The sequence below is a fragment of the Gastrolobium bilobum genome, unplaced genomic scaffold (genome assembly GCF_033153095.1).
Source record: "Gastrolobium bilobum isolate Gb01-03AN ecotype WA unplaced genomic scaffold, APGP_CSIRO_Gbil_v1 utg8685, whole genome shotgun sequence".
In the NCBI taxonomy this organism is placed as follows: Eukaryota; Viridiplantae; Streptophyta; class Magnoliopsida; order Fabales; family Fabaceae; genus Gastrolobium; species Gastrolobium bilobum.
In genome coordinates this window covers 20,749-43,219 of record NW_026898457.1, presented here as the reverse complement: position 1 = coordinate 43,219, position 22,471 = coordinate 20,749, and the positions used below count along the sequence as shown (strand labels likewise).

The following is a 22,471-nucleotide window of genomic DNA, read 5'->3' as shown; positions in this document are numbered from 1 at the left end:
AGCTCGTGGGGATACCGAAGGGAGCCAACAATCAGATTAACACGTTAGCCATCACTGTTCCCCGCACTCCGGATTAGTCCCATAGTCGGCTCAAAGAGTCGAAGCTCGTGGGGATACCGAAGAGAGCCAACTCGTCTCAAAGAGATAATTAGAGTTGGGTAACTCTGAAAAAAAAATTAACACGTTAAAATTTGGTGATAAGAAAGGATAAACTTTCGTAAATATAATCTTCGTCACGTATAATTGCTCATCCATTACTTTCGCTTGTTTCAGTTATTACTAGCTATAGACTCGCTACTTGTTTGTGTTGTGGACCATAATCACAATGAAACAACTGCATCTGTTCTCATCTCTTTTCCACTTGGGCTCTCCATTATTCATGCAAGGTGCAGTAAATGGCGTTGATGAAACTTGGATCAAAATCTGATGCATTTCGATGTGAAGGCCAAACGTGGTAAGCATTTTTTTTTTTTTTTATCAAAATCAAATCAATATATTGCTCCAATCGGTTGTGTAACTTGTGTTAGTGAATCAAAATGGATCTTATAATTCTATGATTTTTCTGGTTTGTATGCTTTTGGGGTGGCGCTAGCTCGAGTAATTAGTCATAAAGCTTTTTACTTTTTATTATATACATGTTTTTTTTTTTTTTAATCTTTTTGTTTTGATCTTTTGGGATGGTAAAGGTTTTTAATTTCATCTGCATTGTCCTATAATTTAAGTCATCTTGACTTTGGAATAAAAAATTTAGAGAATGTCCCTCCACAAAATATACAAGTTGTTACCTTAATTAATGCTGCTAAATATTTAGCATAATCAACATCTTATTTGTAATTAAAAGTGGTGAATGTCATGCTAAAAGCATATCACTACCATATTTACTTGGATAAAAAGGAAAAACACAATTGGGCCATATCAAATTTTAGGTGGAGTTGGGAAAAATGTCAATTGTTGATTGTTTTCAGGTATACAGCAGTATAACACCCCGAAAGAGAAGACTGAAAATTAATATCTAGCTGGTTGAAGGATCAAGTTGTTATGTTTCTTAAGGGCTCAATTCTAATGACATTGAAGTATGATCAAGAAGAGATATATAACATCCTAATAGTTATCTACTATGCTGTTCAGTTCTTTTGGAACTGATTTTCCTACGTAAAAACACACTTGCAAAATAAAGAACAAGCATCAAAGAACTTATATCTTTGTATAGCATACTTAACTTCTAGCTAGGAATTGTAATTTTTTATTCCTTTACTCAAGCATATACTGCTGTCCTTTTAGCTCGTTGGTCAAAATTTTTAAATATATTAATTATTTTTTATTTCAGGCTTTGTACAACCGGACTTCCAAGTGATCTTACCATTGAAGTAGGCGAAATTTCTTTTTTTCTCCACAAGGTACATGTTTGAATTGAAATTTTGTTGAAAATGAATTTTGATGCATGCACTATCCTTTTTTTTTAATAACACTCTTTGCCTTCCATGCCTTTGTGGGCCTCTATCAAATGCTGACCTCAACTATGCATTCATGCTCATGATGGACCTTAGTTTGTTTCTACATCTGTGATTTTTATGTTGCAGTTTCCATTGCTTTCTAGAAGTGGATTACTGAAGAAACTCATTGCTGACTTCTCAAACGAGGATGGATCAAGTTTTGTTTTGCAACTTCATGATGTGCCTGGTGGGGATAAAACATTTGAGCTTGTAACCAAGTTTTGCTACGGTATAAAAATAGAAGTCACAGCATTAAATGTGGTAGGTCTAAGATGTGCTGCAGAATACCTACAAATGAATGAAAATTATGGTGAAGGGAACCTAGTTACACAGACAGAGGCATTTCTCAATGAAGTTTTAAGTAATTGGTCAGATTCCATAAAAGCTCTTCAAACATGTGAGGAAGTTAAATCTCATGCAGAAGAACTCCATATTGTTTCAAGGTGCATTGATTCCTTGGCCATGAAGGCATGTTTTGACCAAAAAGTGTTCAATAGAACTGTGGCTGGAAGTGATTGCTCACAGAACCAAGCTATAGACCCTGCCTCATGGAATGGAATTTCTTCTGAGACTAAATCACCAACTCCTGGTGATGATTGGTGGTATGAGGATTTGTCTATGTTAAGCCTAGCCCTATATAAACGAGTTATTTTATCCATTGAAGCAAAAGGTATGAAACCTGAGAATGTTGCTAAGTCCCTCATATATTATATTAGAAGGTTTGTCCCCTTGATGAACAGGCAATCTAGCTTCAATGATAAAAATAATGTAAACCAAGGGACACCAGCTAATACAACTCCTGAAGCAAATCAAAGGGCATTGCTGGAAGAAATTGTAGGTTTGCTTCCTAATAAGAAGGGGGTCACACCCTCCAAGTATCTCCTTAGGTTGCTACGCACAGCCATGATATTACATGCAAGTCCATCATGCATAGAAAATTTGGAGAAAAGTATTGGATATCAACTTGACCAAGTTGAACTTGTGGATCTTCTCCTTCCAAATATGGGGTACTCGGTTGAGACCCTCTATGATGTAGACTGCATTCAGAGGATCATTGATCATTTTATGTCTATATACCTGCCTGCAACTGCATCAACTTCTCCATGTATAACTGAAGAGGGGCCATTGATAGCTGGAGCTGATGCACTGACACCTATGACTTTGGTGGCAAATTTGGTGGACACATATCTTGCTGAGGTGGCTCTTGATGTTAATTTGAAGTTGCCTAAGTTCCAGGCCCTTGCTTCTGCAATTCCTGATTATGCTAGACCACTGGATGATGGTTTATATCATGCAATAGATGTGTACCTTAAGGTAAGGTCATGTTGGAAACCTAGCTTGCCCAAGAATCTGTTTCTGTGCATTTTAGTGTGACTTTTCCAGTTAACCAGATGATGTGACAAATAGTTGTTTTAATTTTTAAAAATAGACCCAAGTTCTGAAGATTTTCATGCTTCAAGTAAAGAATTTATAATTATTTATTTCAAAGCTGTCATTGCCTTATGCACAGACAAATAGAGCAAGAAGATAATATTCTCAGCTACTTAAATGCATCTTTCAATGAACATAGAAAGAGAAAGATATAATAAGTGCTTAACAAAGTCTATTAGTGGTTGACTACCAAATAAAAAGTCTGTTAGTAGTTGAAATGAAAGAATAAATCATGAAAAGAATACTACCAACTTTTATAATTTAGTGACAAAACCTCAACGATCTCAATTTTATAATTCTAATTTAATATACATTTATGACAACTACAGGCACATCCTTGGCTCATAGATTCAGAAAGGGAGCAATTTTGTAGACTCATGAACTGCCAAAAACTCTCACTGGAAGCAAGCACACATGCAGCACAAAATGAAAGATTACCACTCAGACTAATTGTGCAGGTCCTCTTTTTTGAACAGCTTCGACTCCGCACATCAATGTCTAGCTGGTTGTTTGCCTCTGACAATCTTGAGAACTCACAAAACCGTAATGGAAATCTTGGCCTTCCAAGGAGTAATGGCAATGGTCAACTAGATCATGCACAGCAGGGTGGTGAAAACTTGAGGGAACGTGTCTCAGAGCTAGAGAAGGAATGTTCATGCATCAGGAGTGAGCTTCAGAAGTTGGCTAAGACAAAGAAAAGTTGGAGCATTTTCCCAAGATTCTTTAGGAAGAATTCCTAGTGTTGCAATCTAATAGAATCATATGCCTGCAATATAAGCACACCATCGTCCATAATGAAAGGAAAACCAAATCATTAAAATTGTTAAGGTTCACTAAAAATCATAGCTCAGGTGTGGAGATCATGTTCACTGTTCAACTACATCTTCTATTTTTCTATCAATTGAATGGAGTAGAGACTTTCGAGTTGACAATCAAATTATTGGTAGGAATAATATATTACTTGTACTGTTGGTGTATATAAATGTCTCCCGTCAGGGTGAAGTATGTTGATATAGGAGGTGTCCATAGTGGCAATGTAAAGACCAAGCACTAGTGGAGCTTCCCATGGTGCATAAAGGGGAGTGTGTGTGGAAGTGGCTAAGGTGGCTCTCCATGGTCACAGCCGTAGAGGCTGAGTGGAGAAGAAGCGGTCCTCTCCCTCAATGTGAGAGGGGGTATTTAGAGCAAGAGCCCTAGTCAACCTAGCCAGCCTAGCCTTTTCAGGCTAGGCATGCTGAACCCCTGCCCTTGTGCAGGGGCAGCTCGTGTGCATGGGGAAGAGGGGGCATCCTATGATGCCTTCTAGAAGTTGGCCTTTTAGATTGGGCCCAGTAGTGGGCCTATGCATGTGGGCTATCCAGAACAGAAGCCCCCCAGCTTGGTAGCTTTGCGAAGCAAGGGTGCCAAGATGTATGGCAGCTTAGGCCGGTTATTCGTAGTGTGTAGTGTTATAAGCAGGATATAATGTAACCGAACGATAATACGTCGGCCTTCATGAGTTGCTTATTTGTTGTCGTCGAGTATGAATTGTCTGATTGGCGATGCTTAAATACTTCAAGAAAATCTTCTATTATGGCTTGCAATTATGCTGAACTTTGTTGTCTTCGAAGATGCGTCTTGTTATTGAGGAAGGTCTTCAAATATTGTTGAAGTAGTAATAAGCTGGCGAGCCCATGTTGAATCAAGTACCCTGTAGATGATGACAACTGGAACAAGAAAGTCTTGACCGTCTGATAATAATAAAATAATGTTGACAGGATTGCAGATCCGAGCTTCGTGAGATAAATAAAGTAGTAGATGAGATTTTCCGGAGAGGATGATGTGTTCCAAAATAGAGAATCTCCATCACTTTCTATTTTGGAACACATCATCCTCTCCGGAAGATCTCATCTACTACTTTATTTATCTCACGAAGCTCGGATCTGCAATCCTGTCAACATTATTTTATTATTATCAGACGGTCAAGACTTTCTTGTTCCAGTTGTCATCATCTACAGGGTACTTGATTCAACATGGGCTCGCCAGCTTATTACTACTTCAACAATATTTGAAGACCTTCCTCAATAACAAGACGCATCTTCGATGACAACAAAGTTCAGCATAATTGCAAGCCATAATAGAAGATTCTCTTGAAGTATTTAAGCATCGCCAATCAGACAATTCATACTCGACGACAACAAATAAGCAACTCATGAAGGCCGACGTATTATCGATCGGTTACATTATATCCTGCTTCCTAAGCTGCCATACATCTTGGCACCCTTGCTTCGCAAAGCTGCCAAGCTGGGGGGCTTCTGTTCTGGATAGCCCACATGCATAGGCCCACTACTGGGCCCAATCTAAAAGGCCCACTTCTAGAAGGCATCATAGGATGCCCCCTCTTCCCCATGCACACGAGCTGCCCCTACACAAGGGCAGGGGTTCAGCATGCCTAGCCTGAAAAGGCTAAGCTGGCTAGGTTGACTAGGGCTCTTTCTCTAAATACCCCCTCTCACATTGAGGGAAAGGACCGCTTCTTCTCCACCCAGCCTCTACGGCTGTGACCATGGAGAGCCACCTTAGCCACTTCCACACACACCCCCCTTTATGCACCATGGGAAGCTCCACTAGTGCTTGGTCTTTACCATTGCCACTGTGGACACCCCCTATATCAACATACTTCACCCTCACGGGAGACATTTATGTACACCAACAGTACATTACTCAAAAAAGAAAAAGAAATCCCCCAAGAGTGATGTATTTTATTGTCATAGAGATGTTATTTGTACATCATAGTTTTGATATAATATTTGGGTTGAGATAAATTTATTTCTTACACATTGCATAAAAGTGTGTGGAGCCCATGTGGATCTATGTGAAGAGAAGAGAAAAAAAATGGATCCCACATATTTTTATATGTGTGTAAGAAATAAATTCATCTCTTATAACATGAGAAACATTAAACCAGTAATATTTATGCCACTTTAGTCTTCCTATAAAATGTCTTAAAAATAAAACTTACTTACACTCTTGTTTTTTATGTTTAATGTTTATTATGCATGTGTTCTATCTATTTTAATAAAAAATAGTCGAAATTCACTTACATTTGTATATAAAACAAAAAAAAAAACAGAAAATAACAAATTCATTAGGTAACTTGTTATCTCATAAATGTTTCGGGAATAAATGTTTTTTTTATCCTTATTTACCTTACATAATAAAAAGAACAAATTCATCTTGTTGCAACTAAATTCAGTGTTCATCTTAGTTCACAATCATTGGAATTAACGGTTGAGCTCTATCAAATGGATATATTTGGTTTTTACACTTTCAAGACATATAAGAGTCAGCAAGAAACATAACGGCGACATATGAAATAATTAGTAGGGGTGATAATTTTCAACATGATCTTTTAATACGATATGAGAAATTTATGATGAGTAAACTGATATTTAAATTCACATTGTATTCGTGTTGACAAATTCTGACATAAAATATTTATATCGTATTACGTGACATCTCGCAAGCACACATAGACCCGTATTAATATTTATTTAGGAAAAGTGTTTGTCATTTTAAAGGATGTAAAGTTGTGTTATTTTAATAAAGAGAAAGAGATAGATAAATGAGGAGAGAGAGTTGACAAAAAAAAGTAAAGGTGTGGGTCCCACCTCTTTGTAAGAGTGAAAGGATATAAGTTGTGTCATTTAAAATGATAAACATTTTTTCCTATTCATTTAGGTTGTTAGTTATGTGTTGTATCATGTGAACACGATAAATTATTCATGTTTTATCGTGTTAACTAGTATAATAAATGAGATACTTTAAGATTGATGAAGTATTTATATCGTGTCCATCCATGAAATAAGTATGTTCGTATGAAAGATTTTTGACAATAGTTTTTAGTGTTATTAAACCTGACCCGAGCGTCGACCCGGTAGGAGTACTGGGTTATTGGGTCACTACTCGGACCGATTAACCCGAATATATAAAGATATATAAAAATATATATAAATATGAATATATAAATTCAATTATATTCTCGATATCTAAAATGAATTAAATAAGGTTCATTAAATAAGTTCAAAAACATGAAGCATAAATAAATAAAAATGCATGCTATTATTATGTCAATTTAAATTGCAACTAAGAATTCCCATAAACATACTTCTCAATGACATTGAACTCATATTTTTCAAATTCAACTACATTAAAAATGACATATGTCACATTCTCTCAATCTATTATTCCGCAAATTGTTTCAGTATTGGAAGCTAAAATCTGAGGTCATTGCAGAAGATCAGTATACTAGCAAATAAAATTACAAAAAGTTTTTAAAATGGGTTCTACATTTTTTTGATAAGATGAAACAATTTTAGTTTTTTAGTTTTTTTTTTAAATGCATAACCCGACCAGGTTACTGCGTCATCGGGTCACCGATTTAGAACGGATTTGGCCGAATTTTGACCAGGTCGATGCATGACCGATCCAATGTTTGACTCGAATCGATCCAATGATTAGTTCGCCGGGTTCCGAATCGTCCCGGCCGGCTCAGGTCGGGTTTTACAAATATAGTTTTTATCTATGAGTGATTTTTTGTTCATATTAGACCTTGACTCGAAACAAATATGGTGTGTTGACGTATTTCCATTCCTAATAATTATGAGCTTATAAAAGTGAATAATTTAACCATGGGTTTTATAAAAGTTTTGTTATAAGAAAAGTGATTGTGTAATGTTATAGAGATTTGTTTTGCGTACCGTAATTTTTTTTTTTTTTTTTCAAAAAGTGTGAGCCACACAAAATGTTGTGTGTGTAAGAAAATTTATTGTGTCATGTTAAATGACAAATACAAGTCCCTTTAACCATATACGAACAAGTGATGTATTAGTCAACAAATAATCATAAAGTCAAGATGAATTATTTGAACTCGGCAAGTTAATCATCATAACACCTAACTACAATACAATATATATATCACTAGCTAAAAACTTGGTAAATAAATTTCTTAGGGTTGACAATGCTTTAGGTTATGTTATAACTTTTTTATATAAATTTAATTTTTATGTAAACATTTATAATAAGAATGCATATAGCAAATACAAAATATATATAAAAAAAGAGGAACATTATTCTCATGACCTCTTTTTGCTTACAACCTATTTGTTCACTGTTGATTTTTGTCAATTCAACAGTTATGATTTATTAGGTCATATTTATTAATTAATTATTAATTCAAATAAATTATAATTGTTGGATTAACAGAAACAAACAATGAAATAGATAGATTGTAAGAGTAACGTTCCTCGTGAAAAAAATTTACTTAATAACTTCCTATCCTAAAGAATTCGAAGGTGTTGGACTAATTCAACACAGCAGTTTACTTCACATGTGCAAAAACTATTGTCCCTTAAGGATCAACTTTATAACATCCATTACAAATCTATAATTCCTTAAGGCTGATAATCAGTCATTCAGAATTAATACGATTTTGGTTCCCACCAACCCTAAGCCTTAGTTCAAGCGATTCAGTATCAAGTTTGTGGAGGATGAAATAAGGGGCATAAATATATTGAAGGGTTATGTTTATCTCATTTTACATTAGATAAATAATTTTCCTACCCACATAAAAAAAGATTGGGTTCCACCACTCTTTTTTTTTTTCTCTCCTCTTACCTGTGAGTCTCACTTGTAATTTTATTTCTACAACATAAGATAACTACTTACTTGCAACATAAAAAAAATATTTCCCTTATTTAATAATCCAACAAATATGTCCTTGTTTCAGCATATGACACAACATCACCATTCTATTTGTCTCGTAACATACCTCATGAACGATATCTCCAGGTATGACTATTTGGCACCTTAGCCATGTCGAAAACCTATCCCCATAAAATGAAAAAAAAAAGAATTATTAAGAATATACAAAATTATTAAGTAACACAACAAATTATTAAGAATAAAAAAAAAAAAGGAAAACACTAGCACACTACCATGCCGCCAAAGTCAGCGCTTGCCCCTCCTTAAAATTTGATTACTTTATTATTATTATTATTATTATTATTATATATATATAATGATATTTATCTAATAATAATAAACTTTTAGTGCTAATAGTTAGCCCCTCCTTATAAAATATTTATAATAATTAGTTTATTTTATTATTCTTAATGTTTTTATAGTTGTATTCAACATATTATATATGTTGTCTAAGTTAGGTGAGACATGTGTATTGTGTGAGGAGAAGAAAGTCTTGACATGCATTGAATATGAGTATAATATAGTTTGAAAAGAGGGTCAAAGTGATAATTGTTTTAAAAATAAGACCAAAAGGGTCAATCAGCCTAATTTTTATTATTATATGATTTTTATATTTATCCTACTAAATAATAGATGTTCATTTTTTATTCATTGAAACCCACATAAAATTTAAATAATAATAAAAAATGTGTTATGAAAAGTATGCTAAAGAAAATAATGTTAATATTCATTTTTCTATTACATAAGAAGAACTTAGAAGAAAAAAAATGAGAAAAAAGGAAAATTAATTCTTGTTTAAGAGTTTAAAAATAAATAGGAAGGAAACAAGGGATCAGTTCCTACCGTTTCTCCTATAAGGCATAAATTTTGCTCTCCCATAATTAAGTTGAAATGAGAGAAAATTGTAGGTTTAGAAATCTGTTTTGTTTCTTTATTAATATTCTAGACAAGCAAAATTTATTTCCTTTCCTTTCCAGCTCATCCTTTCTTTTCACATCTTATTTTATTAATTAAATAAATCAAAACACTGTGAGGAAAAACATAAATAAGGAAATCGTATTAGAAATTAATTAGTATCACGTGTATCGTTCTATTGGTTGTATAAGGATAACAATGATAAACAAGTACTCGTATCAAGTATATCAAGGTACAAATATGATAAAATCAAAAAAAAAACTCTACCAACGAACACATTTATAAAAATTGAAAAACTAAATTAAAAAAATCAAAAAAATATTAAAAACAAGAATAAAAAGTTGAGATTTGGTAGTTGAATACCTTAGTAGATATCACAAATGTAAAATTGAGGAGGAAAAGACAAATTTGAATACAAAGTGAAATAATGAAGATTTGAAAGCATGATGGTTAGCTAAGACGATTGAATGAGAATGGGCATGTGCATGTGCAAATCTTACCAAGAGCAAGTCACGATGATGTTTATCTGCTTGGTTCTTCATCTGATTCTGAGCTCTCAGCAAGTTGTTTTTAAGGCTAGATAAAACTTTATTTTGTTGACAGAGGAAAGTATAAGGGTGGCATGAATTGATGAGTGGACCGAAGAGTTATAGTGTAAAATGACCATATTAATGATGTTTAGAAAACAAATTTAAGAACTATTGCACTTTTGAAATATATCACCAAATTAATGTTGTTAGTTCCACACTAAGTATATAGGGGGATTAATCCTACATGCTTCTAATATGGATTTGTCATGTTGGTAACAAGTCATTCATCATAAATGTTCCAGATTAGTTTCACATGATGGTCACGATCGTGCCATGTGGTTTAGACTAATAAATCTTGCACACTGACCATACAGGATTAGTCTCGCACGTCAACCATACAAGACTTGCTAAGGAACGACCACTGCAAGTTCCACTTGGCTGACATTCGATATTAGTCTCTTCTGATTAATGTATGAGACTTATTGCAATTTAGATATATATTTAAAAAAATAAATTACTCCATCAATTAATTTTATAAAATTACATTAGTATGGTCGTTTTTAGTTGTCTTTCTTATTATAATATTAAATAAACAAGATTAATTCATGATTAAAAAAAATAGAAATGTGATTTTCACTTTATCATGTATATATTCAACTTGACTATAGGTCAATAAGAGAAACATGTTTGGATAGAATTTCAAAGGTGATGCATGATTTAATGAATTCACATGCATGTTTGGTTTGGTTGCTAAAGATATTCATTTTATTTTTTAATTAATTGATTGATTAATTCTATGAGGAGAGAACTCTCCCATCAAAACTGATGTTTTCATGTTGTTATGGATATGCATATCATATCCCAACTACCTACTAGAATATCTGGTGAGATATGGAATCAGCAACATCTCAAAAACTCCAAACAGACAAAGGGTATAAGATAAGGATCACATCCCAACAGAAGGAGGTGGAATCCTACTACAATTGGGGGATCTTAAAAGGCACAATCCTACGAAGGTAATCCTATAAATAAGAGCCTAAGGACCCCAGGTAAACACTCAGAACACATTTACTACTTTCACCCACGCTGTGCACACACCCACGCTTTGGCTATAAGCCTATTGCTTGTGCGCAGTGATTGGACATCGGCTATAAGCCTAGTATACAGTTGATATATACTATCTCTGAGCGCATACCTTACGGTATAGCAATACGATCTATCCAGGACTTAACACATGTCATCTAGTACTTTACAATGACTTGTGTTACTCAGTGTTATCAAACTCGAATCGATAATCGACTCAGTTCGGGTATCGTTTGATAAGTGAGTCACTAGTTTAACCACGTGAATAAAATATATATAGTAAAATATAATAAATGTAAAATTAGAAGTATTTTAGCTAATAATTAGAGTTAGTTTAGTGGTAAGTGCTATAAGTTATAATCTGTATAGTCTAGGTTCAAATTTTATTAGTGGTATTATTCAAGTATTTTGTCCAAAATTTTATAAAATCAATTTTGTTTTTTAAAAAAGGGTACCAGTTTAATACTGGCTGAACCCACTTCAAGACTGATTCATCGGTTTTGTACTAGATTAAATACATAACTGATTCAATACCTAAACCAGACCAATTGGGGGTCCGATTTACAGATCAACTAGTGGAACCCGCGTCAGTTTTTGTAACACATGCTAACAGTCAAAGAGTTAATTCGGTAAATGTAAATAAAATAAAAATAAAGCGTGTTTATTTAATATTTTTGTTAGGTACCAAGAAATATTAATTTATACATTTCGAGGAATCTCATCCCACCACAATCATTAATATTTGAAAATAAAATTCAAAATAGTATTTTGTTTGGTCGTGTTAAAAATAGTACCACCGTGCAAAAAATAAGCATAAGCCTTAGGCTTTGGGCCAGTGCAATTTCAACCCTCAAGGGTCAGTTGGCAGCTAAGCTCTCAAGGGATTGTTTGGTGCAGGGATCAAACTTGCCTCAAGCAGTTTCTTGGAAAATCTTTGGAGACCAGCGGATAAGCCAGAAAATCTTCGGTTGGGGGATTAGTCTCGTCCTTTCTTCAGTTGCGAAGCTTAGTGCACCCACTGTTACAATGAGGTGCTAGCCCAAACGGGTCGTACCCCGAGGGCATGGTGCTCGGAGAAGGTTGAATGAAGATACCTCCTGACAATGTACCAAAAAAAAAAATAGCACTAGTATAATAAACGATTTTCCTAAGGTATCCACAGAATAAGTCTGACTCTTCTCTAGATCTACACATAATAGTTTTATAGCATGAGGCTGAACTGTTTTTTTTTTTTTTTTTAGTCATGAAAAAAATGGATTTTAAATAAAAGCGATTGAGTAGTTTATAATTAAATTTTAGTTTCTAAAGATTAGTATTTTCATTTCAAAATTAAATTTTAACTAAGCTCCCATAGCAACATGGAAAGATATGAAGCATAACAAAATAATTCATGTAACAGTTTTATAAAATTACTGAATATGTTGGGCCACAAGCTGACATGAGCACAAGAGTAGTAAAGCCCACAAGAAGCCCAGCTGCCTAAAGGATTATAGCTTCAAAATAAGTGTTTTAAAATTGGGATTGGTAATTGTTGAGGTACTGGATCACTGGGTTAGTGGTTCAACTAGGTTCAATCGAATTTTAAAATAATATATAATAAATATTAATAAATATATTACTCATATTAACAACTTGTGGTGATTTTGGCATTTCCTCAAACAAGTCATGTACAAAAAATTTGAATACTTTGGATGACTAATTTTAAATTAAGCAAATCATCAAATTCAGTATATCAATTGAAGATGGATAAATATTAATTTCTATTCCATGAAACAGTTACTTGTTCTTCATTATCTTCCCAGGATGGAGTAAAACATCATGGATTGATCATCCAAAAGTAAACGTGTCTGACGTGATTTGCATCCACATCTTAGGTGAGTCGGTCAGCATTGTTGCTCCAATGAACGCCACTTTCTTTGTCTACTATGTTACCGCTTAACGCGATGCCGATAAGACCCGAATAAAAACTATCTCATTGTTTTTCTTTTTCTGCTGCACTCTCCAAAAACATGTTTGCCGCTTTTGCTTCCCTGCGAGTCCTTTATCCACTTCTTCTCCTCCTCTCATTCTTCTCACTACTAGTTAGTGTCAAATTTGACCAGCGTCAAATTCTACTGAACCTGAAATCCTCACTTAAGAATTCAAATTCAAGAGTGTTTCACTCATGGAATGCAATTAATTTCATGGAATGAGACTTCATATGCAGCTGTGTCTCGAAGCTCCCTAACCAGATTCTGGTTTTGGTGGGTGGCTGTTAAAGGGGAAATACAGAAGGATAAAATAACAGAGAAAATGAAGAGGCCTTGCTTCGAGGGAAGGCTCCTCCAACAACTAGAAGTTGCTTCTGAAATTCTCAATACCATTCTCAAACAAATTACTTAGTCTTATAGACTGACAAACACCCTAACAGAAATTGGATACTACGCACTAGCCAACGCATGACACACACACCACTCTCAACAGAATCACGAGCACTCTCTTTCTACTAACTGTTTTATTGATAAACTTCTCTCAGCTACACGTAGTCCCTCATCCATTTTGGCTGAATCTTGCTCCTTTTGGGCCTCCTCATCTTTGGGCTTGGATAAGTGTCCAGAGCATCCTCTTCCAAGCTCTTGGGCTTCATTCACTGTTTCTCCTTGGGCTTCCTCCTCTTTATGCTGATCCAACACGTCAGATTGTTTATCAGTGGCTCACCAATTTCCCACACTCATTTTTTCTTTATTGAAGATTTAACACTGCCACCTTATCTGTTATTAGCTGATGGGTGTAAACGACCCGGCGGGGTTTTAAAATACTGTTCAAAACTCAACTGATTTTATTCCAGGAGCTTCTTTAATTTACTCTTATTTTTATTTCCTAAATATGCTGTAACGTGGGAATATGAGTTGTTACAAGTTAAATAGGTGTAAAGAAGTAGTAAGAAATATACAGAAAATTCTAAAATCCTTTCTTTGTCTCTCTAATCTCACTTTTATCTATATCCCTTTTCCAATCTCTTCCCCTATAGAATAACGTAATAATTAATATGATATCTATGTCAAAAATTTATATAGCCACAATGGTAGATACAGAGTTTTAATTTGAATTTCAATTTAAAAATTGATAAAAAAAAAAAAAAATAGTAACAACATCACCCTCAATCACGAGATATTAACAATGTAGCCAATGAACTAAAGTTTTTTTTATACAACAATGAAGAAAGTTTTATTTATGAACAGATTGAGTACATGCAACACTTAAATTTACTGTCATTATAATAAGATGTCTACTACAATGGCACAAACCATATTTATTATGATTTTCTTCCATATTTAAGTTCCTAATGATATTAAGAAATTGACCAAAGTTTAGAAGAACAAAAATGCCAAGGGCTTATAAATGTCGTTTATTTTGGTCTGCAAATAGGGTACCAATTTTCGGTACAAGTAGCATTAATATTCTAAAAATATTAGTAAGAGCACAATATTCATATTTTAGACACACAAAGCGACCAAATAGCATGTGGCTCAAGTGGTTAACAAGTGTAAAGAAAGGAGAGGCAATTGTTTTAATATCCTATACAGATTTAGTTTCACACTTGAAATGTGTAGGATAATAGGATCAACACCGTAAAGAATCAATTCAACCCAAAAGTTTAAGTTAGTGAATGAGGACTTTTTAATGGTTTATATTATATTCTAACAAAGAAAAATAGGATAACACACACATACACCAAGCAACAAGTGGTTTTTTACTAATAAAAAAAAAGGGGGGGTCCATTGGTCTGTTAACAGAAAAAGATCAGATGACAGAAGAAAAGAAGGAATAGTTCTGACATAATTGACTATTACATTTGCAGATACAAAAGCTTTATTTCTGTGTATGGTGAAGCATGTAGATAAGATAGACATTTCGTGTCCATAACTTCCTTATTCAACATTGATCAGGAACTGTTGTTAATCGATGTAGAATGCAAGTTTGACAATGTAATGCCAATCCTTTTAACTTAAGAAAACGAATGTGAGTCACAATATACAAAGTTACAAACCATGTTACCTAACATGAAAATAGTCCTTGAGAGGTGCTCAACAGGTTAGTGGTCCAAGATGTGGATATTTGCCAAAACTAGCACCGCATAACGCACAGTAAACATTTTATAATTTAGTCATTTTCCAATACTATATTTTATGGGAATTGATTTTCTCATTTTACATGAGAAAATTTTCTCATGTTACACACACAATACATGAGTGGGGTCCACAAAAAGATGATAAAACAAAAAAGTCAAGATAGGATCTACTCATGTATTGTGAGTGTAGCATAAGAAAATTTTCTCATGTAAAATGAGAAAACTATTTCCCATATTTTATATGGAGAAATGAACTTCCCACTGACCCTATCTTCTTCCCATTTTTTGCTCTTTGATTAAAGATGAATAGTTGTGTTTCCTTCAATATGGCCTCTTTAAGTCATCAAGTCTATCACTAAATCAATTTCTTTTTCTAATAGTACATTGTTTTATTCCTTCCTTGAATCAATTCAAACATTTTAGAGAATAATGTTTAAAAGTAAGAGAAAAAAGAATACTTCAGGGGACTTCATTGTGCATAATCTTGTCGAAGCCAATTCTCTTTTGTTCTTCATAAATAGCAATGAAAGTATCTTCTCTATAAAGCTATTACTAAATACTAAGAACTTCTGAAGGATTTATCAAAAGCTTTATACCTGGCCTTGATGGTAGCTGTTTCCTTTAGTTCTTTTATCTCCTAACCCGCAGCCCCAATTGTACCAAGCAGTTCTTTCAACCACAGGCAATTGATGTATGATACCGGGACCAAGGACAGCTATCATATTGTCCTGATATGCAGATGGCCATTGATCCCTTAACTTTTAGTTTGAACCCCATGAAGCCCTTAGTTGTAACATGGCAATGTCGCATTTGCTAGGCAGCAGAGGGGCCTGTAAACTGAAAGTATCTTTTTTTCCTCTCCATTTAGGTGTATTTTGGGACAGTTTTTTAGATGGGTAAGATTATTTGGCACCGGTAACAAATGAAAAATTTGACTATTTTGGGACAGTTTTTTAGATGGGTAAGATTATTTGGCACCGGTGTCAAATAAAAAATTTAACGCTTCATTTGAAGGCTAAAACAGATCAACAGTATCACGTACTTACAAATCAGAGTTGTTAGATCAAGGCAAGATCAACGACTCTCATATGAGGTTTCAAATTTTTTATTTGACACGGATATCAAAATATCCTATCCCTTTTTAAATAAGCATATGTTATCATTGATACTTCATTTAAATACTAAACATGTGTAAGGTTGTAAGGCCACGTTAAATATTCACTTGTTTCTAAAAATGTCGTAACACATCAATTGCTCAACAGAATGTGAATGATATTGTAACCAATATCTACTTAAGAATTTCACATATTTTGGAATTCAAGTTAAGAATGCGTAGTTTACAAACTGTAGCCTCTTTGTCCAATTGAGCTGAGAGAATGCAATCTCTCTGCCATTGCACTTTCACTCATACATTGGCCTAATGTTTGTTGGTTGGGCCTGTCCTTGTATGTTGTCTTCAGCTCTCGCAAGACATTTTGAACTCAAAAACCAGCTCCTTCAAGACAGGCCATGAACGTGTCTGTCGCATAATCAGTCCTGTTCTTAATTATTAACACTACACCATATTTAAGTTGGACCATAGTCTGTTCATTACTTCCCATCAAATCATGTGCTCTCTGTTCATCTTTTAAGCAAGTTGTTTTGTGACTTTGCTACTTTGCTCAGCCAAATAACACTAAAAGTATGGGTAAAGGCATATAAAATATAGTGCCAAAAGTACATTGAAGACCATTTAAACGTAAAATTAGTTGACATTGAGTTACAAGTTCAGAAGCCCCTAGTACTTACAACTTTTTAAAGGAAATTAGATTCACAAGGGAACAAAGTAATTTCACATATTCAGGTCAATCCCAGTACTTTACAAAAGAAATTTCTCTTTTTTTTTTAAACAAAAAAAAGGTAAAAGGAAAACAGAATACTGATACTCCACAATAGCTTCTTCCACCTCCAAAATTCTATCTAATTTCATCTTCCGTGCACATGAAGTAAACTCAGCTACCTTGAGATGTTATACTCTTCAGGATAAGCAAGCTGTTGTTCCATCTGCCAGTTCAACTTGGAAGCAACACTTTCGTGACATGGAACATAGTCCTGTGAATTAAACATAAAAATGTATCATTGGGTGCTTAATTCTGCAGAAGAAAAAGTGATTACACATACAATTACTTTTGATGATAGAAAAGTGCTTCCTGTTAAGCATTATATAAATATTGATTTATCTCATCCTATGAAAATTACCTCCAATTTCTTCACTAACTCTTTTGCTGTTGGTGCTGATACAATTATGTGGCGGGCATTAGGACTAATAAATCCCTCTTCCACAGCTTTGTCAATAAAAGACAGCAACGAATTAAAGTATCCATCAACATTTACTAATCCCACCTGCAAGTTGTGGAATGTCAAATCTAGCAAGGCTAATAGCTCAACTAAACTTCACAAGGATCCCAGCAAAATGGTACAAGTCATTTACCGGTTTATCATGAATCCCAAGTTGAGCCCAAGTTATGACTTCAAGAAGCTCCTCTAGAGTCCCATAACCGCCTGCATTTAACTTGCATAAGTTTTTCAAGAATTCAAAGCAAAAATATAAGCTAGGCTACCCATGATTGAGATGATATTGATAAAAGGAACACAAAGATAAATTGATTTTTCTTTTCACTTATGTTTAAAAACAAGTTTCACTCTTCATTTCCACCGTGGTGTCTTTTTCTCCACAAGTTTAGGATTAACTAATCTATGTTGGATGCAAATGGTATTTACTATTTACTACTCTCAGCTTTGTGGAAGCGTTCAAATGCCATTATGGATATCTTAACATGTAGAGAGAGGTCATTAAGGGAATCTATTGATTATGTCTTCCCACCCTCCCTCTTATTTATTCTCTGAGCTTGGGAATCCAATTTCATAGGAGGGATCCCAAGATAAAGTGATTGACAACTTTGTCTTTGCTTGCCTACTCTATCTGTGACTAATTTTCAGCACTCAATTACTCTCAGAATGATAACTGCTAGAAAGAAAAGTCTTTGGAAAGGGTAAAGCATTATTCCATGTCAGCTACAGGTGCTAGTTGGAAACGTTAACTTGTGAAAGTTCTTCTTTTGCCTTATTTCCCTTCTATATCAAAGGCAGAAATTTTTTTGTACAAACACGTCATGCTTCTATGGAAAGTAGAAGCAAAAATGGCATTCAACCAGAACCACAGTTGCTCAGAGCCGCAGAAGTTCAAAATTTTAGCCAAACATGTCAAGGGCTCAGTCGAGGCCAGGATCAGCTAGTTTTGAAGGGTCCCTTTCTAATCATCATAGCATTGGGATATATTAATTATGAAAGAAAGTCACAAATTGATTTTGCAGCAGTGTCAGATTTAATTCAATAAAACTCTTACACACGTTGATTTTATACTCAAAATTGAAATCCCTGTCCACTAGTGTAGCTTCAAAGTGGAGGACTAGTCCACATTATCTGTTACATATGACTTCCAAATCATACACAAGTACATAATAATAATTAATACCTTGTCAACAACATTCATGATTAGGCGTGGTAAACTTTTACTAATGTTTGGCCAAAAAGGTTTAACAAAGAAACAAAAACAGATTTAGTTTAATTATTCTCAAAAGAATTAAACACTGAGATATGGTCAATGCTAGATGACAAAACTAGAAAGTTATAAGCACCTTGATGTTCCTACTTTTTCTAATGCAACCAAGCATTCTAAGTTCAGGCTAACCTGGTAAGGCAATAAAGGCATCTGAATGCTTAGCCATCTCTGCCTTCCTTTGGTGCATATCTGCTACAGCCTTAACTTCTCCCACTGTTTCACCAGTTAGCTGCAAAAGGTACCAAAGGCCAGTGGAGGGAACAGAAAATAAGAAGAAGAAAAAGATCAAAATGTAAAGAGAGAAAAAAGACATCCATAATTTGTAACCGAAGAGATTGAAACTAAAAAAAACAAAAATAGAAACAAAAAAAAGAAAAGAAAAATTCTAGCCCAGTAAAAGCCAATGAAGTAAAACAAAAGAAACTGGAGCTGGTCAGCTGAACGTATAAAGATAAAATCATTTTCATAAAGAAAAACAGATAGAAATCATAGTACCCAAATATTGGGCCAAAGAAACAAACTTTAACAAAAAGAAACTGCGAAACACCAGGCTTTGAAGTTCACAAGGCTTAACTGAAAATGAACAAGATACAGATCAAGGAAGGTATAACAAGTGGGAATACATGAATACAATATATAATCAAACGGGAAAAGGGGAAAAGAAAAGAAAAGGAAAAGAAAAAAAAAAATCAAAGTTCGACCCTTGATGAAGAGAAACAAATAAAATAAAAAAGAAACAACTTGCAATACTTTTATTACAGAGAAGAAAAAGACTATAGGCTTTTCTCCTGGCTGAAGCAGACATACCTCTCGAGGCATGAGCGTCTTGGGAATAACTCTGCAAGAGACAATAACATGACAAATATAGTGTCAATGGAGAAAGAGACCAACAAAAGCACAATTGATTCAGATTATTTGATCCTCCTTTAACCCAACATCTTTGGGGGGGAAAAAGAGAGAAAAGAGAAAGAGAAATTAAAAAAATAGAAACAATGAGGAAAAGAGAGAAAGAGTCATACCCAATAACATGCCGACCGCCATCATGAACAGCTTGTGAGACCAAACCCATCAGACCAATGCTTCCACCTCCATAGACCAAATCAATGTTCCTCGAGACCTTCAGATACCATTAACAATAACATAAACAGCCTAGAAAGACTTCAAGTAACAATCAAATCAGAGTGGCTATCATAATATGATGTCAAAACCAAAAAACAAAATAAAATAAAATGGATTAATGATAACCCATTTGGAGAACAATAGCATGAGTACATTTTTAACTGTTTGAAATCTTAACACTGAAAGTAAAAGGAAAAAAGCACTGAAAATTCAGCAAGGGGCACTTGTATGTTCAGGGCCACTGCGCTTCACAGGTAATGGCAAACAAAATTCAAGAAACAAAAAATGGATACTTTTTTTAAGTTCAGAGAGGTTAAAGGCCATAGATATCGATACACATGCGAGAAAAACTGGACACAGTTTAGAGTGACCCTTTTCCAGAATGGTTTTGTGAAAAAAAAAAACTGCATATTTTGCATTAAATAGATGCTAGATACGAACTCAACCAAGAGAAAAGGCTTAGTCTCAAGGGAAATAATGTGAGTTTCGATATGCAGAACAAGTTACAAACATGTTATGAACACAGCAAACTTACCCAACTGAAACTCACAATGGAAGTAGAATATTCAAGACGTCATATTATAAAGTTTGACCCTTTCCCCTTGATCCATTCATCCAACTCATGTATAAAACAAGAAAAGCATGGCAGGAAAAAAAAAATTCACAAAAACCCTTTTAGAATTTTCAGAGAAAAACAACAGAAAAATAAAAACAAAAGGGTTCTCTTTATTAAACAAAACAGTGCCAAAACAAGGGAAAGAAAAGCATCAACATAGTATATAGTATATACCAATTCATTGCCAAGCTCAATGGCAGCATCTTGATAGCTACTCTTTTTGCCAGGGCTACTACCACAAAACACACAAACCCTCTTGAACTTTGACACCCTTATCTCACTATTATGTGTCTCCATTTGTTTTGTTGTAACGTGTGCAAGAAAGCAAGCTAGCTAGCTAGTTAGTTTATATTCACACAAGAGCACACTGTCTCACTCTGCTATTTTCCTAAACTCACCTTCCCATGTCTCCATTGTTGAAGAAATGATCCATGTGTCATCAACTACACTCTTTTACTCGTCACACTCACTCGTTGCTTGCTTCACCACTACTCCTACAACCTCTCTTGACGCCTTTATATATACAACATTGCAACAACATCAACGCTATCGCCCCCATTGTTCATGGCACGTGAGTGTCTTAGTAGCACGCGCGGACTACTGTTGTTGCGGTCCCTACCTACACTCCTTGTGTTTTGTTCTCCCTAATCAATATACTCACTCCTTTCTTCTCATAACATTACATGTAATATAATCATCACCTTGTTTCTAAACATCAAGAAAAATAACTCATTTGGTTCTCTCTTAATTAGAGAAGATGATTTTATTTTTTTTATTTTTATTTAAAAAAAAAGTTAATTCACTAAATGCCTATTTGTAATGTCTTATTTTTAACTTCTTCTCCTTACAAGCAAAACTTAATCAAATATAATTTTATAAAAGCTATTATTGTGAAAAGAACTTTTTTTTTTATAATGTATAAAAAATATAAAAGTTAAAAGCTATCGCGAGGAGTTTTTTTTAATATATGTAAGTTTTTTTGGAGTCGTCATATTTTGCATATCAACTCTAATTACTTTTTTATGGTCAGCAGACTCCTTTGGTTATCTTCATAAGTTTCGAATTTTTGAGCTTGCTATTATCCTTTGGTCAATATATTTATTTTATAGTTGTACCCTTACATTAAAACACGTATTCATAGATTTTATCCTTATCTTAATTATTCATCATAATAACAAATTATTTTATCGTCCCTCCTTTAAAACTATCAGAAAATTTTATATAATTATCAAATAGCTTTTAGCTTTGTTTTTTAAGAGAAGTGTTATACTTATAATCTCTTACAACATATTTTTTCACTGTTGATTTCCGTCAATTCAATGGTTATGATTTATCAGGTCACATTTATTATTAATTATTAATTTTCAATAAATTATAACCATTGGATTGACCGAAATCAACGGCGAAAAAATAAATTGTAAAAGATTGTAAAATTTTTAGATTATAAGTATAACGCTCCTCATTTTTTTTTTTAACTTCTTTTTTTCAACTTTAGCTTGAAAGTGGCTTTTAGATTAAAATATAAATATGTATCAAACAAGCTCTAATCTCTCTTAAAATATATATTACACACTCAGAACTCTTTTTTATATAAAATAAATAAATAAATTTATCTATACATCTCATATCTAAAATTTTTCTTTATTGCAGAAGTATTACATATCTTTCTTATTTTATATACAAATCCTGAATAAGGGGTGATGAATAAGGCTTTGAATAAAACATTCTCCAATCAAATTAAAGTTATTGAAGTTTAAAAAGTAGAATAAAATAAAATATTTATGCTCACGTAGTTCAATTTAATTTTTTTAAAACAATACGATTATTAAG

General features: G+C 33.8%; 2 protein-coding genes across 2 annotated transcripts; one reads left to right on the top strand and one right to left on the bottom strand.

Annotated features, from left to right (window-relative positions):
- Positions 1–395: 395 nt before the first annotated feature.
- Positions 396–3,664, top strand: LOC133316506 (BTB/POZ domain-containing protein At5g03250-like). Its single transcript, XM_061518265.1, has 4 exons — positions 396–454; positions 1,328–1,397; positions 1,581–2,807; positions 3,254–3,664. The coding sequence occupies exons 1-4, from the start codon at positions 396–398 to the stop codon at positions 3,662–3,664; spliced, it is 1,767 nt and encodes a 588-aa protein (XP_061374249.1).
- Positions 3,665–17,113: 13,449 nt separating this feature from the next.
- Positions 17,114–21,105, bottom strand: LOC133316482 (cytokinin riboside 5'-monophosphate phosphoribohydrolase LOG3). Its single transcript, XM_061518237.1, has 7 exons — positions 20,816–21,105; positions 19,926–20,023; positions 19,714–19,744; positions 19,036–19,135; positions 17,776–17,846; positions 17,544–17,687; positions 17,114–17,396 (listed from the first exon to the last, which is right to left on the bottom strand). Exons 1-7 carry the CDS (start codon positions 20,936–20,938, stop codon positions 17,301–17,303), a joined length of 663 nt encoding a protein of 220 aa, XP_061374221.1. The 5' UTR covers positions 20,939–21,105; the 3' UTR covers positions 17,114–17,300.
- Between the last annotated feature and the right edge of the window lie 1,366 nt (positions 21,106–22,471).